Source organism: Colossoma macropomum, unplaced genomic scaffold (assembly GCF_904425465.1).
Source record: "Colossoma macropomum unplaced genomic scaffold, Colossoma_macropomum, whole genome shotgun sequence".
Lineage (NCBI taxonomy): Eukaryota > Metazoa > Chordata > Actinopteri > Characiformes > Serrasalmidae > Colossoma > Colossoma macropomum.
The window spans coordinates 149737-171236 of record NW_023495516.1 but is presented as its reverse complement, the minus strand read 5'-3'; the positions used below and the strand labels follow the sequence as shown (position 1 = coordinate 171236).

The 21500-nt window shown below is 35.7% G+C and overlaps 1 protein-coding gene across 2 annotated transcripts in view; it reads left to right on the top strand.

The window, feature by feature from the left end:
• Window positions 1–21500, top strand: part of specc1la (sperm antigen with calponin homology and coiled-coil domains 1-like a) — a 52234-nt gene that overhangs the window by 11093 nt on the left and 19641 nt on the right. For both annotated transcript variants that reach the window (XM_036562804.1, XM_036562805.1), the window contains 7 exons: window positions 13418–13593; window positions 14988–15151; window positions 15384–15544; window positions 17347–17437; window positions 17875–17964; window positions 18559–18718; window positions 20278–20380. In XM_036562804.1, coding sequence (XP_036418697.1) covers window positions 13418–13593; window positions 14988–15151; window positions 15384–15544; window positions 17347–17437; window positions 17875–17964; window positions 18559–18718; window positions 20278–20380 — 945 coding nt within the window. The remainder of the gene's footprint in view (window positions 1–13417; window positions 13594–14987; window positions 15152–15383; window positions 15545–17346; window positions 17438–17874; window positions 17965–18558; window positions 18719–20277; window positions 20381–21500) is intronic.

Below are 21500 nucleotides of genomic sequence, written 5' to 3'. Positions count from 1 at the left end.
ATCTGTCACGTCAGCTAACTCACTAGCATCACGCTGAGTGATCCGGTGTGAAGGGGGGCCATCCTACCCACCGAGAGAGTGAGGCCAGTTGTGCTTTCTTGGACTTCCAGCCACAGATGGCTGCTGCCTCACCAGGGATCGAACTTGCGATCTCCGGATGAGAGGACCAACAACCTGAACCAGCCCAATACATTTCTTTTCCACATCACCTTAGAAAAACTGTGGGCTATACAGCTGGTTAGCTAGCTTAAGCAAACGACCTACTAAAGGTCGCCACTCCCGCAGGATTACCTATCTACAAAATGTTCTCACCTTACTTACCTCTTACCTGCTTGCATACCTGATTCTAAGAGCGAGTCCATAATCCTGCTTACAAGCACTACTCTTTTGTAATTTCCAGATGCACACCACTAACTGAATAATAATCTCCATCTAGTAAGAAATTAATTTACACTTTTCACAGAGGACGTTTGCTACTGTCACTAGTGATGGAGACTGAAGCTAAACATATTGCACTCAGAACAAAGTAAAAGCTTGTGGTTTGCCACATTACTTCCTCATCAGCTGACTTGAGTCCTTTCCAAATGTGTTTTGAGAATCCAATGAGAAAAAAAGTCTGTGATGGTAATTTGAGTAATATGCAACAACAAATTAAAATGTAAAAAACCTGTAGAGAAAAGAGAGTTAATTAAAGCTATAGCTAAACATGAATGTGTGTACTTACCGATATAGAAATGGCAAGGTAAGTGTTGCTGATGTTGCACATGCGTATTTTATTGGTTGATGGTAAGCCAGTGGTGTATTATTAAAAAAATGAACACTAAAACTTACATATTATTAAAATTAGAATAAAAGCGTAATAAAATGAAAATGTTCATGAAGTAAAAAGAAATACTCATTAAAGCTGCAACATTTGGGGCATGTCTGATATGTTCTGGTAATTGGTTCCAGTTGTATGAGGCATCACATTATGTGTTCTTGGCCTAAACCATCCATTCATAGATTGGTAGCAGCACTTTAAAATCTATTCTGCAATTAACTGGACGCCACTACTAAGGTTTTAGTACAAGAGTTATGTGCTCTGTTCTCTTGATTAAAACTCTTGCAGCAGCATATGGAATGAGCTGTAGTTGCTTAATGTTCTTTATCTGTAATGAACGTGACTTAACTTGGGGGGGCACAAAGTAATTAAGGGATACCAAATGGAGTTAGGAGTGATTAATGGTAAAAATTTAAAGACAGTTAGAGTGAATATGTGGAGGTGGAGGAAAGTGTGCAGTAAAGCCGTAAAGCCCCCAACTCTGTTCTCTTGGTTAAAACTCTTGCAGCAGCATTTTGAATGAGCTGTAGCTGTTTAATGTTCTTTTGGGAAGTACAGTTAAGAGACTATTACAGTAGTCTCAGTGAGTTTTTCGAGGTCTTGTTGGTACACTAAACCTCTGATTCTGATTGTATTTTTAAGATGGTGGAAGACCATTTTGATAATTGCTTTGATTAGGATGCCAAAATTTTTGGACTTTGGTTTGTAGAGCCCTTCAATCTCATTAAAGAAAATTTTGCCTCATCCAATTATTTGTGTGTTCCATACGCTGACATGGTGGGTGTATTGGACTGTAATCATCTGGTGACAGAGTTATGGTATGTTTGTTTATCATCTACAAACTACGGTAATTGGTGTTTTTGTTGTTGTTCTGTTGGATTTGGGGCAGGTGGGGCCATGCGCTTCTAGCCCCAACACCCACTGCCCACAAGTATGACAGAAAATTTTTATTTGACTCGTATTTGTCCTTCATTGCTTGTTGTCACAGTTGCCACTTTGACTTGCTTTGTTTTGAATAATTTGCTCTCTTGTGGGTGTTTATGATGTTATTAATCCAAGGTCCAAGAATAAAAGTGGGCTGTTTTATAACTTGTTATAGGAAAGCGCTGAAGACCCAGTCATGGCTTTTGCCTTTTTTTTTTTTATTATCATTATTATTTTTTTTAAATTAAAAATCTGCTTCTGGTCTCTGCATTACCCAGTAGATGTCCACACTATTGTCCACACTCAAAATTTTATGCTGAACAGTGCTTAAGTGAGTGACACTTCAATAACAAACTTATTCTTTATTCTTTTTATCAGTTGCACTTACATTTTTGTATCTGTAGACACTCTAACTACAGCTTATCCATTAATAGATATTGAACTTTATTGCATTATTTTCTATTCCAGACAGTAGACTTCTGACTTCCAGTATTTGATCTCATAATTATAAGCCATAAATGTTGTTGAGAATATGCACCTGGTGGCATCTGTAGCATTTATGCTAACAGACCAAACAATTCAATAGCACAGAAAATTTGGAAGCACACAGAAGAGTATTTTAAAACATTTTTTATTCACAATTAAACTAGCTTTGCAAGATGTGCTGTGCAGACATCAAATACTGTGTCTTTAAAGTCATTTAAAACCATTTATCTTGCCGTGTTTTATAAATAATAATATATTTTTAGAAAAAAGCTAATAAATATACACTTTGCATTAAGGGTCACAAATTAGCGGTAATTGCTTAAAAGCATAATCATTATATATATATATATATATATATATATATATATATATATATATATATATATATATATATATATATATATATATATTTTAATGAAATGCTCATTAAGTACACTGTTAACTGATAGTTTGGTTTGTTATTAGTTCATAGTGTTGGATTGTGGTCAATTGTATAACTTCTATATGCTTATTCTGTGTATCAGAATAGTCATTCTCCAAGGGCCTGATCCTCTTAGGATGTTCTGTACTTTTTTATGCCTCTCTATCACAGGTACATAACCTTGATACTTAGGGAGGGGGAGATTGTCTGGACCAGTGATAACACTCTGTACAATTATTCTCCGATACTGCTTTCCTGTGGGAGAAGGAACCAACCAGTGACTTGTGAACATCTCTGTATGAAGACGTTTTGAAATAAATCTAACCTTCTCCTCAAAAGCTCTATGACTCTATCTAGTTTATTCTCAATAACTCTTATGACAACTCCACAAGTCAACAATAGCTTAATTACACGTTATTAGTGCAACTGCTGATTATTACATTGCTAATGAACTGATACGTGTTTCATATAAATATATAACATGAGAACTAACATATGTGTTTATCCTGTTAATTATCTGTTAATTTATCTACTAGTTTGTCATTATATTTTTCTCCACTGTGCAGTGAAACACAGTCCATAGGTTTTACTGCACACTTTTCTCCACCTTCACATATTCAGCTGCCTCTCTAACTGTCTTTACATTTTTACCATTAATCACTTCTTACTCCGTTTGGTATCCCTTAATTGCTTTGTGCCCCTGTAAGTAAAGTCACGTTCATTACAGATATACTAATTATACAACAAATTCTTGATTAAGAGCAGCCTGTACACACTTCACTGTGAATCAAAGCAGAAACTTGAGTAGATGTACTGGTTAGGCCTAAAACACAGGACAGCACAATGTAGCACAATGTGGAATAAACGTTAATTGATGATGTATAAATATTTTCTACTTTATTTGAGGGGACACAAAAGCAAGTAGAGAGGAATTAAGATCAGTAACTAGTCATGTCTTAGTCATGGGTTTGTAGCATAATTTGTACTGGGAAGGACACAAAGTGGTAATTTAAACAATAAATCAGTATATTAATTAGATAATAAACAGGATTAACACAAGTACATGTAATTTCTCATATGAATTTTTTATGAATAAACACATTATCAGTGTAATAAACAGCAGTTAGTGCACAGTTAATGAATAATAGGTCTATGAACTAATAAGCTCTCATTTAATGTTGTACTCAATTACTTAATACTTAATCTTTAACTAATGCTTAATGAGTAAATACTCATTTTCATAATCGCATATTAGCATGTAATTATCAATTAATGTTTTTCTAAGCAAATAAACAGTCGTTGCCCAGTACTTTACTTTTTTTTCAGTTGCTTACAATTTTTATGTAGTATAGAACACATTCGAAAATTGACAAATCTGAATTTAGCCAGTTTAAAGCACACAAAATTATTTTTGAGACAATGTTCACAATAATCAAACCAGAAAAATCTCTGTCATTGCATGTTAAGCCAAAACTGAAAACTGCCAATACCTATGTTTCAGTTTGACTTTGCTTGATCTCTGCCCCAGTGTTCATAATGTTAATACTAGGATTTTCTTTGCCGTTCTCCATAAGAAGAACTGTCACATGTATGTCTCACAGACTTCCGGGTGTTGTAGTACATCACTTCTGATATCTTCAGTGATTGTTGCTTTGCATTCTTAAAAGCCCTCATACAAGTCTGGTAATCAGAATGTCGTCCAGAAAACAATTTATCTGTTTGAAGTTCTGGAATATCTGATCTTGACACAAGAAGCGCTGAATGCAACATAAGAGAGGCAGTGATAAACATATGCGTCTTTTCCACTGTCGAGCCAAATGGTTCTCAGGGACGTGTTGTGTCGTTCCACACTAGTGAGGACCAATTATGGTTTCTTTTTCCACCTGTTGTGCTGCTAAATGAGAACCAGGAAATACTGAAGAAGACACAAAAGATTGGCTAACTGCTAACGGGCTAAAAGCTCACACAGCACCCATCACAAATCACGCTTGATTCCGGCTGTCTCTCCAGCACCAGTCGCTCGGCGTGCTCTCAGATTCTTTATCCTCTAAACAGGTGGTATATGAGCAACATTTACTAAAACTGGGCCTGTACAGCTAGTAAAGTTTGAGTTACACCCTAGCATGTTACATGTTTCTAGACAAACACCTAAGGTGTCCCCAATGCACTCTTCAAAGACCTTGGATGCTACCTTGGGGTGCGTGACGTGGCAGGCCTTTTAAAAGCAGAAATCAGACGGTACAAATCTTAGCTTTTTCAGAGATTCTTTTCCTCTTTCATTCTGTTTTTCTCTGTTTTTCTCCCAGAACTCTGAAAAGCCACAGTAACTTAAAAACAACAGTAAGTATGCCTGGCCCAAATAGCACTGTAGATGCTTCTAACACTCATTGGTATTTCTGAACGAATAGCAGAATACTCTCTCAGAACTCACTGACAATCTCATGTAGAAAGTCATTGTTTAGTACCAGCTGAGATGCTTCCTTACCCCTTCTCCCCTGCCACAAATACATGCATAAATACCTGCCATACATATGCTGTTTTTGCCTACTTTCTATTCAACTTATGTAGTGTATTTGCTCTTTTTGAACATTAACTGTTTTAATGACAATCTTAATAAAACCACATATTAAATGATGTAATATAAAGTAATCCAACATCTTTTGAAAATTACTTCACCTGTCGTGATAATAGACATTACTGCAAACATGAGCTTTATTCATGAGCTTCCTCTGGTACAGATTTACAGTGACTTGCATGCCAGTAGCTCACTCTGCTATGTTCAAGCTCCATGCATATGAAAAAAGAAGGCATTTTCTGTCATGACAGTTTTCAGAATTCAACTAACCACCAGGACACTCATGCAGTACAGAAAATAATGGAAATTTTACTCAGTAAATCACACGCAGCAGAGACACTGTTTCAGTGTTTCAGATAAACTACCTACCTAGCTAATTTTAGATACGTTTTAAATAGAAATTTTAAAACAGTATTGGCCAAAAAGAAGAAAAACTGAAATACTCATTCAGTAACATTAGATAACCTGATAAATATGCCCCTATACCCCTAACCAACTTTAGCTCATGACTAATGTAGCAAGCTAATGTATCTAACTTAACTAATGTTTGCCTTGTAAAATTTTAAGAAGTTGCCTTCATATAATGCTCTAGAGAGCTCATATAAATCTTACAGCACATGCAATGGTTGTTAGGTTTTAGAAAACAGTATTTTTCTCTTCGCTTCTAGAGTAAATCAGAGAAAACTAGCTCCATCTGGAGTAATCTAGTTCTTTTGTCTGCGCATATAACTGCCAAATCTCCATGAGTATGCCAACAGTACACAAAATGGGCTAGATAGTGGAAAATGCATACTTTCTCCTAAAAGCAATTTTTATATGTAACGTCCATTCAAAAAAGTTAGGAAAAAGTAAAAATCACAAGAGCCTGAAAACTTAATAATTATCAATTGTCAATTATCAGTTGACATATTTAGTCACTAGTACATTCTAAGATTTAGGCACTTGTCCATTGTACTGCTAAACAACTGTTTCTCAGCATCCGTACATCTGATCAACCTGACATTTTGCAACAGGTGTCTCTTAGACAATCTACCTTTAGTCTAAGTGAAATTCTAAAGATAACTTGAGATGTCACAATTTATGGCCACCATCAGCCAATCATCTTTCAGCAGGCATTTGAAAGGCTTAACACTGACTAATCATAATGAAACTTTAATGGTGTGTGTGTGTGTGTGTATGTATTGTAGACCTGTTGTAACAATCAGTGAAGTTTAAAAAGATTTGGCCTCTCAGGGGCACTGTTCATGAAAATCAAGTAAATATTACATGTACACGTATTTATGTATGGTCAGACAACTGCTTTGAGATAATGTAGCTCAGTGTTCCAGACAACCTTGCAATTACAAGTGTATTAAAAAAATGCATAGTTTTTTGTGTTTTTTTTTTGACTGTTTGAGAACTGCACTTTTCAAACCAGTCTCTGGGTTTCGATCTGAACTTGGTCTTGAAATACTCTGGCCTTTCCATGTAAATAACTATCAAACAATGTTGACTTTTTTTGTTTTGTTTAAATAAATAAATAAATAAATAAACAAATATATATATATATATATATATATATATATATATATATATAATTTTTATTTTTTTTTATTTTTTTATTTTTTTTAACTAATTACAGCCTCCCTCTATCAACTGATCAATTTGACCATGACATTTCTAACTTAATTTGCTATAACTCGGTGATCTGATTATCTGATTTTTAAGGCTCCGTTGAGATGTGCAAGTTTGGCCTTAAGGGGGCATATTAGAAAACCCTCACAATCATTAAAAAATTTATAACATTGATTAATGAAGTCTGCAGATAAACAGTTGGTGCCATATGATTCAGTTCTCTGACCTGAATAACTGTGCAATTAGATGTTTTCTCAGAAATCAGACTCCTTTTCTGGTATTTTGACTCTGGTATTTGAGTCCCCTGATCAATAATCATAACATATGGAAACCTTTTGACAAAAAGGCCCCTTGTGGGTGCATTGGGCCTCATTATGGAATGCATATCAAGGGGTTAAACTTTGAGAACCAAACCACTTTGCAAATATAATTGTCAGGAATTTACCATTAGTCACATATTTTTGACATCTATGTTAACAATCTTTAGAATGTTCTGCAAAGCTGAGTAGATCAGTACAAATGAAACACGAAAAATGCATCATTCTACATCAGATAAACAAGTTCTGAATTGACACGTTGTCTTTTTGTTCCATATATGCTAAGCTTTACATGGTTTACATGGCAATCATAATTGTAATTTTTTAAATCCCACATCAACCTAATGACGTATACAGTCTAAAGATCTAACAATGACAAATTTTAATATAATATTTGGTTTTCCATTGACAGTTACTCCTTTCATGAAAAAAACTGTTATAAATATTGCAGAAATAATATTCTTATCTGGTATCTTTAATACTGAGTCATCTTTTAGCAAACATTGAAATGAGTAGAGTGGAACACTACAAATCATGACAAAATAAAATCTTTTAGAAAGTAATTTGAAGTGACTAAACAGTTCATTTTGACCCCATATGCACATGTGGGCCAAAAGGATGCTCTGAGAAAAGTTGGACTGGACATTGATGGATCTCTTTAAATGACCCTTCACCAGTTTGAAATCAAACCAACAAAACAATTTCTAGACAAAATACCTATAATGAGACTGTAATGTGTAAATTGTCTAAATTGGCTTTTTGAGAGCCCTACACCACTCAAAAACACAATGTTTACAAATCCATTTACAATGATATGCAATTTACAGATAAACAGTTGGTGCCATGTTCTCTGTCCTGAAAAACTTTGCACTTTCATGCAATGCCAGAAATTGGATTATACCAATATATACACACATTTTATGTAACCCCTGCTTTATATTTATAACATATGAACACCTTTTAACAAATTCTGACTCCCGTTCACTTAGCTCTCATATGCCAAAAAAGCTAATCTGTGCTTGAACCAGCAAATTGCTGCTTGCAGTTGTATTTTTCCTTATTATTATTGTTATGCACTGCATGCATGAACCCTGTTAGAATTGTTAGATTTTTTAGGGTTCACGCATGCAGTGCATAGAACCCTTTTGAAATAGCTAAGATTTGTTTCTTATTAGGGGTCAGAGCACAAAGTGCTGGAACCCTATTGTAGTTGGTTAGGATTTTTCTTCTTTTTCTTGTGTTTCTGCCCTAAAATGATGAGATGAGATGAGATAAGATAAGCCTGCTCAGGCACATGCGCTCAACCCGATTGGCCAGATGGTGAGTTTTTGGGTCATATCTCCTGCCCCATATGTCAGAGACACAGAATTCTTTTTCCTCCTGACTAGGAGTCTCATGGCCCACAAAAAAGGCAAAAAAAAACTATATGGCTTTGCCCTGATCTGGTGTCAAAGCAATCCAAGAACCTGAACTGGAGCTCATATTGCAAAAAGCATTCATATACAGCTAACTCAGAAATGCCTTGACCAATTGTTACAAAACTTCACAGGCATATACCCTAGGGGAGTTGAAGACGATCTGCAAAGTTATGTGGAACTGCATTGCTAGGTGGCGCTATAACAAGCCAAAAAGTCTTAAGACATTGTCCGGTTAACAACAAACTTGGTCCACCTGCTCTATGCCTAATATTGAAACAAGGTGCAAAGTTTAGTGGACATATTAATAGGGGGTGCTAAAGCAATAATTACACATGTTGAACATATTGGCAAATTTCTTACAATTTAAAAATGACCTTTTCTAATAAATAGACCAAAAAAACCCACATTTGGTGTAAAGTCTGTCATGCCGTGAACATGAAAGAAGATGAAGTCCATTTACTGCAGCATTTCAACATAGAAGGCAGCCAAGTTTACCAAAACAGTGCATTAACTTAGTATATTTGTACTCCATTCAAATGACCCATGAGCCAAATTTAACACATTGTAATATGACCTTTACTAATAAGTATTTTTTAATTTATTTTTTAAGATAATTAAATTAGCTTATTTACAATGTATCAGACTGTGTAATCATCCAAATATGCAGTCATTCATTAAAGCATTTTGAAGTAACTTGCAGCTAAAGTTACCAAATCAATTCATTTTTATTAGTTTTTCACTTCATCTGAATGACTCATGAGTCAAATCCAACAGATTATTAAATAGCTTGTGCTAATAATTAGACCAGTAAAACAGCAAACTATGCACAAACCAAAGAAGTCCTTTTATTGCAGATTTTTTTAAAAACTGAAGGCCCACATTACCAAATCAGTTTAATAAGTTGTGTTTTCCATCTGATTGACACAGGAGTCAAATTCAACACATACAGATACCGATAACTATCGCGATATAACTTTCCTTGATAGAACTATAAGAAATGTTCGATATATTTTCGATATAAAAAAGCATTCTCACACTTCCATGTTCTAGCGACAGCCGAGGCATTTTCTACTGCAAGGAAAGTGGCACTACTCTGCTGTCACCACGAGAGGGTGCACTTCTGAGTAAAATGAAGCATGCATTGTGTTTAAAGACCACTGCTCATCGCTTGTGGCAAATGAAGGCCTTTTCATTACCTCAGACTTCCTTGCATTTTTCATCCTCTCTCTGTAAATGAGGCCCAAACTGCATGAGGCCTTGTTAGGCCTAGCTGGCTAAAACTGCATAAATGCTTATTGAGCTGATGCGTGCTTTAATCTGCGACCCAAACTGCATTAGGCCTTGTTAGGCCTAGTTGGCTTACATGAGGGTTTATTGTGCTGATGCGTGCTTTAATCTGCAGATTGCCACTTGCATTCATATTTATTATCTAATTCTCTGCTATAACAAATTGGCCAGACCAAACCATAAGTCATAGAGACATGAAACTTGGACAGTAGGTAATAGTCCCTCCTTCTACTCATGCGCACGACATGAGTCCATTCGGCCTGATGGGCTATAGCATGTACGAATGCATTTTGCCGTTTTCTCCTAAACCAAACATTTTAGAGTCAGTAATTCATTTTTTTCCCTAATTACTTGGCTCAAAACAAATTAATTTGCAGGTTGGATTACCTAGCACCACCCCCTTAGATTTTATGCTATACAATATGCGAAACCTACTTTTGAGAACTAGTTCTAGGTTTTTCACTAAATCCCCATGAACTGATATCAAAAATTCACAAGTGCCTGAATAATAATTAAGAACATAGATAGATAGATAGATAGATAGATAGATCACTTTATTAATCCCAGAGGGAAATTCTCCTATTGCAGTAGTACACAGCACAGTAAAGAGCAAAACGAGCAAAATGAAAGTATTTCCTTACACTATTTACAGATACATAAATAGAAATTAGAGATAAATAATAAAATAAAATATACTAAAACAATAAACAATAAAGCACATGAATAAAAGACGTGCTGATTTTTTAAGCAGTATGGCTGCCATAAGCTTTTTAACACTTATGGAACAATTCGTATTTATTTCAAAACACTATAACTTGAGAATACTTCGTTCAAAAAAATTGGAATTTGATAGGATTTTTCAGGAGTCAATTTTGAGGTAAGTAATTGCTGAATAACTGTTACTCAGCATACATATATCGGATCAAGCTGAAATTTTGCAGGTAGCACCTTTTGGCAGACTATAAGTAAAATTCTAAAGACTACTTGATATATCATAATTTATGGCCACCATCAGCCAATCAGCTTTCAGCAGGCATTTGAAAGGCTTATCATTGTCCAGTCATTACAAAACTTGAATGGTTTGTCTATGTAGGGACTTCTATGCAGCCAGTGAAGTTTCAAAAGAAACTTCCCCCAGTGCTATTCATAATCAAATCAAAAATGATTACACATTACTTATGGTCACAAACCTGGTATCAGATAATGCAATACAGTGTACAGTTAATAGTTGCGGTCATGGTTATATCAAGTTATATCAACATATAATTTATCAGCAGTTGGTCTGATCATCTCAAAAACACAATGGGACTTTGATGAGGTTTCCAAATGCTATTACAGTGTTATTAAGAAGTCTAACAATAAACAAATGCTGCCTTGTTCGGTTCTCTGACCTGCATAACTTGGACTCCTTGTTTGGTATTTTGAATACCAAACAAGGAAGACTGGTTATTGTACAGAAGTCAAAAGGTCCATCTGAGCTAAGCTCTGTGAACATCTTTGTTAAAGTCCCCTTATCAGTAATCATAAAATATGGACACCTTTTGACACATTCTGACCCACTTTCACTTAGCTCCTGTATGTGAAAAAGGCTCCTTCTGGGTGCATTGGGCCTCATTATAGCATGCCTATCAAAGAGTTAAACTTTGAGAACCAAAGCACTGTGCAAAGACAACTATGTCAGTTTTACCATTAGTCCTGATTTTTAATATCTATGTTGGCAAACTTTAGCAAACTCTACAAAACTTTGTAGGTGAGTAAATATAATGTGTAAAGACCACTGTTCCTTGTTTATGGCTAATTGAAGGCCTGTTGATAACCTTTGACTGCCTTTCAGTTTTTTCCTCTCTGTCTATAAATAAGGCCCAAACTGCTATTTGTCTAATGGGCTCAAACTGCAGAAGGCCTCATAGGGCATGCTTGGACCCACTTATTACCACTTGCAGCTATATTGCTTTTTCTTCCCTAAAACTGACTGTTGAGAAGACACTGTAAGTCATCCTAACACCAAACTTGGAGGTTAGGTATAGTATTCCCCCAGCTACTCATATCTCCAGAACCATGAGGCCTACAGATATTCTTGCTTCTACATAAATCCTTGATTTATTCCACATAAACTTCCCACAGGGTCTGTCTAGCTCTGCACTCATAGTTTTTTTATACTAGTTTGAGGTTTTTCAGGATGTCCACACAGTATTGATCTCAAAATGTTCATGGAGTCTAGGGGTCAAGAATTATTTAAACAATGTGGATATTTGTAAGCAATATGGCTGCAACATGCCAATTAAGCTCTTCTGGGTTTATCTTAATTCACATAAATGGCTACAGATCAGGAGGGCTTCCCGCTGACCAATTCTCATGAATCTTAAAAGTATCATATCCCACATGATTTTGAGGAAGCCCACCAAGTTTGACACAAATTATTCAAAAGGGGGAGCTAGAATAACCAAAAAACTGTTTCTCAACAAAAGCTTGCCCGATTGGGCTAAACTTTGCATGCTGCATCCTTGGGGAATATTATAAGTGACATGTTAAGAACAGCGAAATCATTGGAGAAATATTGCCACAATTGGCCAACAGGCATTTGGGGGGCTTAGCATTGACCAGTCAGAAAAATTGATTGATGTGTCCACATAGGCAATCTCTAATAGGTCAAGTTTGACCTTTATTGGCCATGACGTGGTGCTATTCAAAAGAACAAGAATAAGTCCTATAAGTTTTATCTTGAAAAAAACATAAATCACTTCAAATCATGGATTACACTGAGCCTGACATTTTATCAAATACGCATCTATTAATGAAATGAAATTAAAAAAGGAGTTTTTTTGGACTTGTCTGTGGATTTTAATCAAATTGTCTCATTCAGCTTTAAAACAATCTGTAGAGTCTGTAGGTAAATAATTATTCAAGTTCATACATGCGCAATCTAGTACTCATTTAATAATTTTATAATATTTCTTTCTATGATTAAAATAAAGAAACAATAACCATTTCAAAGTACACATCTCACTAAGACCTAACAATTTGCAAATGTGTGTTCATTGCTAAACTCCACAGGGAATCCTGCAGAATAATGAAGAGGAGAGATATGTTAATCCCAGTACCATGTGTGGCCGCCTTTATGGTTTTCCTGCAAATGCAGTTTGGAATATTTCCAGTTTTATTTGCCAACATTGATGTTCCAACATTCATACACTCTGAGCATGGTTATTGTACTCGTGGGCAACCTTTCTCTGCCCTTTTCTTCTACTTCTGAGCACTGGCTTCTTATTATCAAGAGTAGAGCAGAATATAGTGTATTTTAATGAAGTTTTGTTGGATCATAAATTTTTATTTGGGTTTCTGGGTAATGCCTACATTGTAGCTGTAAATGATTGCTATGTAAATAATGGTAGCCTTGAAAGGGGGCTCCTGTGAATGGTTTAAATGGCAATTTGGATTTTATACATCTGATGGTGATGAAGCTTTCCTGTTAATATAAGATTTATTTAGCAGTGTTTCAGATGGAATTTCCATGACTATCTACATACTATGTCTTGTGTTTGTTGGTTTATTCAGGAGGAGTCTGCAGAGTGGCGGCAGTTTCAGGCTGATTTGCAGACAGCTGTGGTCATTGCCAATGACATCAAGTCTGAAGCGCAGGAGGAGATAGGTGACCTGCGACGTCGCCTGCAAGAGGCCCAAGAGAAGAATGACAAACTCTGCAAAGAGCTGGACGAGGTTAAAAACCAAAAGTAAGACATTATTTCGGTAACACTTTCTATGAATGTCACCTTTGTAAGCATCTATAAACACATTCATAACATGGTATAATGCATTCATAAGACATTATAAACATAGCTATAAATATTTAGAAAAATGCATTATACGTTATGCATTATGAATTGTTAACATAATACATTAAAAGTACTGATCTTAATAAATTATAAGAGCTCATAAGTCGTATTTGTCTGCTCTAAGTAAAGTGAAGCATGCTGTACTAAAGCCTCCTCCAGGGTTAAGAGTGAGGCTTCAACTTGAAGTATTTACTGAAGGATTTACTGAAACACTAAAACACACACAGTAAAGCACATGACAGGCTTCAGATGTCAGAGTTCAAACTAGTGCTGCTATCAGTGTTTTACCCAATGTGGGAAAGGTAATGTACACCACCGTTAGCTTGGTATTTGTCTTTACTTTATGCTTTCAAAGCTGGGAACACTATTAACACTATTTATAATGCATTATATTAACAATTCATAATGTATAATAAACATGGCAATAAAGTGTAATTCAGTGTAATTCTTTTTTATAAATATTTATAACCATGTTTATAATGCCTTATGAATACATTATAACATGTTATAAATGTGTTTATAAATGCTTACAAATGTAACATTCATAGAAAGTGTTACTGTTATTTCGTAGCAAATGCAGATGATATTAGCTTTATTCACGTAATGATCTGTGTGTGTATAAATATTATGGTAAATCAAACACAAGATAATTATACACAGTGATGCTAGTGCAGTGAATTGGTGATTCTGAGAGTAAGACAGAAGTTCTGGCGTGAGATAACATGCATTCATCTGAGGTCACCGAACGGTAGGTTTCAATGTTTTCGAATAAAAAGAAAAATACATTATAGGTGTAAACATACATGCTAATTTCAGCTAATTCTTCTGTGGGATTTGCAGTGTTATGTTGGCTAGCAGTGGTGCACATTCACTTTCACACACTTTCACTTACACTCAAAAGATTTAGCCGATAATGTTTCAGTTCGCCTCTAGGTTATGCAATATGATGCACCAAGTGATGAAAATGTTTTTTAAAACATAAATAAATGAAATAGGCAAACAAACTTCAACTTCCTATTAACAAGGTAATTCCTATAGGTATGAACTGCAGAAGCATTTGTGGCATTCCCCTATGTTATCACTAAAAAAAGCAACACTCTCAACAGCACAGATAGCCAAAATACATAGTAGTGTGGTACTTTGAACCTAGGAAAGATGACAAGACTCATGTCACAAGAGCATAAAAGGTTGAAGACTATACAGCTTGAATATTACCTGAACAGTGGTTCTTTAAATATGATCAAAGATGGTAGGATGTCAAATTAATGTTGTATGTCTGTTAAACCTTGCAGACAGGATGAAGAGCGTGGCCGTGTGTATAACTATATGAATGCCGTGGAGCGGGATCTGGCTGCATTGAGGCAAGGCATGGGGCTAAGTCAGCGTTCCTCCACCTCCTCTGAGCCCTCACCTACAGTCAAAACTCTTATCAAGAGCTTCGACAGTGCCTCCCAAGGTTACACACAATACACCATAATACACCTTCTAATTTAGATAGAGTACATCATAGTCCGTGGCTTTATTCACTGTTAAGACTTAAACCAGGTGACATGATTTATGATTTGCATTCCCAAAAGAATGCAAGATCTGAAATAGTTTCATATTCCAAATAGTTTGTTTAGCCTGTTTTTTTGTAACTCTTTATTTTTGAAGCTGCTTCTTGATCTGTTTTTTTTCTGTGATTGCAGGCCCAGGTATGAATGCTTCAGCAGCTGCTGTTGCTGCTGCTGCTGCTGCCGCTGCTGCTGCTGCTGCTGTAACCACGGTGTCTGCTACATCCTTAACACGCAATCCTCTCAGTCCTAGCCCCCTAAAGACCCCTCCTGCGGCTGCTGTATCACCTATACAGGTACCCCAGCCATACAGTTATGGTTACATATGAAATAGAGAGACATTATTGGCTGTGTAGTCCTATGTGGCAACTACTTTCCGCTTATTCTCATGGCCTTCAGTTCTATGTAGCAGTTTTCTAAGCAAAAATGAATAAAGTTGTTAATGGTAACATGATGTGCCCTCCAGAAGAATGTTTACATGCCGTTTGCAGTTAAAAATGTCAGTTCTTTGTCAAGCTGTTAAAAAATAATACAATTACTTGGCTAGCTTGCTACATGGGTGCCGTTTCACCTCGGACCACTGAGTTTTCTGACAATAATCAGACCAGTGATGGAAAACTAATATGTACAAGAAGTTCTAAGATAAGCACATGTTGCTAATTGTCTGTTACCTCCGTTAGTGTTACTAGTATTTGTTTGTGAAGTGGTAGTAAACTGATTTTAAGCATGCTAGGTTAAAACATATATAAAAAACATACAGCATTACAGCATTTTTGCCCACTCAGGTCTTTCAAAGAGTACAAGGAAATATATTAAACTGAGAAAGATTTAAAGACATCTGTAACATCCAGTTGCTAAAATGTCCCTGGTCTGATTAATGTTATCATCAGGGGCAAAGCAAAAACCTTTTCAATGGGGTGGCAAATTTAGACCTAGCTATTTTATTGGGGTGGCAAACTGCTAGGGTGAAAAAAGGGTATGCGGTAACATTAGGAGAAAATAATATTTGGCAGGGCAGCAAGCATTAGCATGAAATCTAGACTGCATCATTAAATAGATACTTTGCTGTAAGAAGTATTCATCTTATAATGTCTAAACAATAGACGTTACTATACGACAGTAAATTTTAGTAGTTTTCATTCATTTTTGATAGTTACCTCATTTTACCATCATGCAGCCTTCTTCATATAACAGAGCAGCACTGCTGAATGCACTAGCCAAATTATTAATGTGCTCATAATTCTATGAAGATGAACAAAGTAATAATTGGTTAACCACATTTTTAATTTTATAGTTTCACTCTGGAGTGATTTTATACTGTTTTTCATTATGTGAAAAATATTATTTACTACTACTATTTCTACTACTATTTATACTTTGTGCTAAACTTTGTAAACAGTAATGTTACAATAATCCACACTGAGCACAACAAAAATACTGCAGTTCACTGATGTAAGGATTTATGTAGGTGCTTTTAAATGTTTTCCTAATGTAGATGTCAGCAGCTTTCTTAAGCAAAACAAACAAGAAAAACATTAAGGTTTTGTGCTGTACTCACTCGCCTGTGTGTGCTGATTAATGAGTGCAGCATCAGATCATAAACCATTGGTAACTACCCTAATGGCAGGTTTTCACCATAAAACCGTTCACACAAAGTATCAGAACTTTTCTGCGGTTACTGCTTTATTGATAACTGACTTTGTTTAACCGGGGTGGCCAGAAGGATGGCTACGCTTCACAGAACGATGCCACTGGCTATTCCTTGACTACACCCGTTGTGACATGGTTTTTAGAATCCTTTTTTTTAAATTGGGCAACATTTATCTATTCTCAAAAATGTGAGCATGTGAGCCTGCAAAAGTAATTTATGTTTGTATAATAAAATGTCTTCAGAGGTATTCCTCTGTGTGTCCCCAAAGTTTTTATTGTGCTACTGAATGACATCAAAGCTTTTAGCACAAGTGCTACAGATGCAATCAGGCAGCCTGAGCTGATAGTTTGACAGACATAGCAACAGTAACTAGCCACATTTTGCATTGTTATTAAAGGGTTAATGATTTATTGATATTCACACTGTCTGGTTTGTGGTTATTTACAGAGGCATTCCGTCACAGGCTCTCTGTCTTCTGCAATGCCCCTTTCCTCCCTCACAGAGAAAAGACCCAGCTATGCTGACATCAGCATGTCAGGTACGCCTGCAGCTCTTCTTAACGCAAGTCACATATCCTTATTATATACTAAAAAAGCCAGCTATATTCATGTTTTAGAGCATTTACTCTTTTGGGGGGATATGCAGTAGGTGTGCAAAAGCATCAAAGGGTCTTTATTAGGGTGGAATAAGCAAATACTTGCTGTCTTCTCTTCTTCCTTTTATATTTATATTTATTTTTATATTTATCTTTTGTGTTTATTTTAATTATATTTTTATCTAGTATTTATATTTAATGTTATTTTATTAATAACATCCAGCAAGGATGGGTTTTGTGAACACAAGCCACCTCTACGTTGTTTTATTTGTTTTTGTGCTGTTTTTGTGCTTCAAAACAAAATAATTTTATTTACTTTAGAATGACATAAGACATGCTTGTTGTATTGCACGCTTGCTCTTATCTTTCTTTCACTGCAGGTGAGCATCTACTTCGAGCAGCCAGTGGGAGTCGTCCTGCCTCTGTTCTCCAAAGAGTCTCCAATCTGGACTCTTCGAAAGCCATTTCAGGTGCATTTCCCATCTCAGAGGAATGTAAACTTGTTACATGCATTTTTACAAGAGAGCTCATGTCGCTGCCATTGCACTGGCTACCTGTGTCTTTTAGGACAGATTTCAAAATTCTGTTACTAGTTTCAAGGCTCTGAATGAGCACCCGCTTACCTCACAGAATGTCTGTCTGTTCCAACACATGATCGTAAATCTGCAGATACTCGCTTTCTGCAAATATATTCTGTAAAATACAGAAAAACATGAAGAGGCCTCTTTTGGTGATTGTGCTTCTAAACAGTGGAACTCAATTCCCCCTTTAATTAGACAGTCAAGCTCAGTGCACACTTATAAGAAATATTTGGAAATGTATCTGTTTACCTTAGCAAAACTGTGCATCTCTTTGGTATTTATCTTTTTAATTAAATCTGTGTCATTGTCTTACGTGGTTTTAAATTAATAGAGTTTCTTCTATTATTGTCATGCTTTATCATCTGTGTGCTTTATCATCTATATACACTTTGAGCTGCCACCAGCATGAAAAGTACTCTTTAAGTAAAGATTATTATTATTATTATTATTATTATTATTATTATATATCCTTTTGCTTCCCAGTCTCTAGAAGGAGCAGTGAGGAGGCGAAGAAGGATCTAAATGTTCTAGACAGTGGGCCCAGCCCCTCTCTAATGACCATAAGTTCTGCAGTGTCTTCTCTTTCCCTGCCCTCCTCATCCCCGACAGCCTCTGTCACTCCTACAGCACGTAGTCGCCTACGGTACCTACTTTACTCTGTCCTCACTTTGCTTTGTCCAAATTATAATTATATTCTAAATGTTTAATGTGATAATTGTCTCACTGGTAATGATGTGTAAAACTTGTGTTGCTCATACTTTTAATATGTTTGAACTAATAAAAATAGTCTAAATTGAAAAAGGTTAAACCTGAGCAAGAGTAATTGGCATCTGGAAAAAATACTTCTTTACACTTGTTTTAGTACACATTTTAAGTATGTTTACTTTTTGTTTCATGTTCTTTTTCTATACAATTATCAAAGCACTCATCAAAACACAAAAACAAAAAACAAAAATAAAACAAACTCTTTTGTCATCAGTCAGCATGGAGAAAGTCTAAGAACTCACAACAGAAATGAACAAACCCTTAATGATCAGCACAAACTATTTGTAATATAATACAATACCAATCATATAATAGTATAATACCAATATCCACTCTCAGAGCTATTATTGAATCCCATACAGTTGAAACAGTGATTACTCTCCCAAGAAGAGGGAGAGAATGGTGAAATGGATGTTGAGAGAAGGAAGGTAGTTCCAACGTTTAGAGTTTAATAACTATAAGGATTGTTTGTGTTATGAGATTATCCCAAAAACACTAGAATTAGACAACACCACGTGCTAACAAGCTATTTGGAAGGGAAGAAAGTCGTAACAATAGTAGAAGAGGGAATTGAAGTGTGTTAAGTATTTGACACTTTCACAAGAAGCACTTGGTGTGCTCAAAAATGCTTTACTGCAAGTAGTCCTGGGACCCTCAGGACGATCAGTGGCACCATGAGTTCTCAAAAGAATCAGGCCATTGAAACCAACAAACCATTTTTGAACGAGAAGGATTTGTCAATGGGACAATCACTCAGAAAACTTTAAAACAATCAAGAAATGGTTGATGGGAAAATAAGCATTTTACCTGATTTCAAGCCTATTGAAAAATTGGTCTCAAATGAAGAGGACATAATAACACTTAACAGTTCCACACTCTATTATGATAGTGGCAACTAGTGGTCCACTTTTTGAAAACACATGAAAACTGGTGAATTGTTGATATCTTTCAGTCTGCAAAAACATGTAAGTAAATAATTGACATTGTTAGTCAAACATTTAGTCGTGCCGCACAGGTCTGCTTTTAAAGTACATTATTGACTGTGTGTTGCATTTGCCTGTAAAGGGAGCTAAGGTCAGCCACAACACTTTGCCATATGATAATGAACTCCTAAAGTGGTGTAGATTATCGGGCTATGAATCTGAACCCATCAGGTGTAACTTATCAGTGATGTCTTGAACATGCTAGATCTAGATCTAGAACATTTAAGATCTTTTCTAGATCTTTTAAAGTGATCGTCAGAATAAATATATTTCAAAGTTTGTGAAGCATATAATTTACATGTAGCTTTGCCTGCTTACCACACCATGCGACAAAACAAATACCCCAAAAATAACCATTAAATGTATAGAATGAAAATTTTGATTTATGCTTTTTTAAAACTTAAATCTTAAGTGCTTGAGTACAAGCAGAAATAATGTTTTTTTCTTTTTTCAGAGAGGAGAGGAAGGATCCTTTGTCAGCCCTGGCCCGAGAGTATGGTGGCTCCAAGAGGAATGCACTACTAAAATGGTGTCAGAAAAAGACAGAAGGTTATCAGGTACAGGCTTCTGACTTTATTCATTAGTGATGCGTATTCTTGCTTAGTGAACATTCTGGCAGCCCAGGGGATGTAAGGAGGGTGCAGAAGATCTCAACCACAGAAATGGCGATTTGGATACCAACAACAATCAAAATACAGCTTCAAACAAGACACTTCCTATGGCATGTTTACACAATAGTTTAAAAGCCATTGCAAATTTACTAAAAATGTTCAGTTTACTTTTTTTAGTACTAGACAAGGATAGCCTCTCCATTTTTCTTTGCAGTTTGTTGAACTACTAGGTGCAGCATGGTATCACATGGAACAGCGTATGTATATGTTATATGTAGATGTGTTACTGTTTTTGCAAAAACCCACAAAATTATTTTAATAAGTCATCAAGCACATTATAGAATTTACAAATACTGACTTTCGTCTAGCTCTGTAGTCTGTATACAGTTACTATTGGAAGATGTACTTTTGTGTCTCTTGACTTGCTACAACAAAGATTAATGTTGCAGTTGTAACTGCGCTGTATAACAGCTTTTATGTCAGAATTGTCTAGGCTGTGACTTGAAAGCTCTACAATAAGACTGTCTGCCAGTATCCTGGCCTCCTAACTCTTTCCTTTGGGCAAGGACAAAGATTTAAAACAACAATTCATATAGTTATATGTAACTGTTACTGCACTACATTGCAACAATACATGTCTTGCAATGCATATTTAATCCAGTCAGATATTTCATCTAAACTTCATACAACTATTAAAAACAATAGGAAGTGATTTAAATTGTTAGACTGCAATCTCTCTATCAGAAATATTAGCAGAAAAAGTGATGATTCAAATGATTCAAATGAATTACTTACATGCAGTGATCCCTACTGAGCTTAATATGAAATAGATTAACCTTTTAGATACATAGATATTGAAGTTTTAATAAGGGCAACAAAAAAAAACAAGGCTGAAACTCTCCAAGATAATGGTAGCCTACCCTAAAAAATCAGCTTCAACATTTACATATAAGGAGGCAATGGTGTCAACTACAAAAGCTCCTGCTTGAAATTGGAAATGCAGTGAAATTTCTATCACAAGCTTATTAAGAGTGTAACAGTAAGCTGTTGCACAGCATGAGCATGC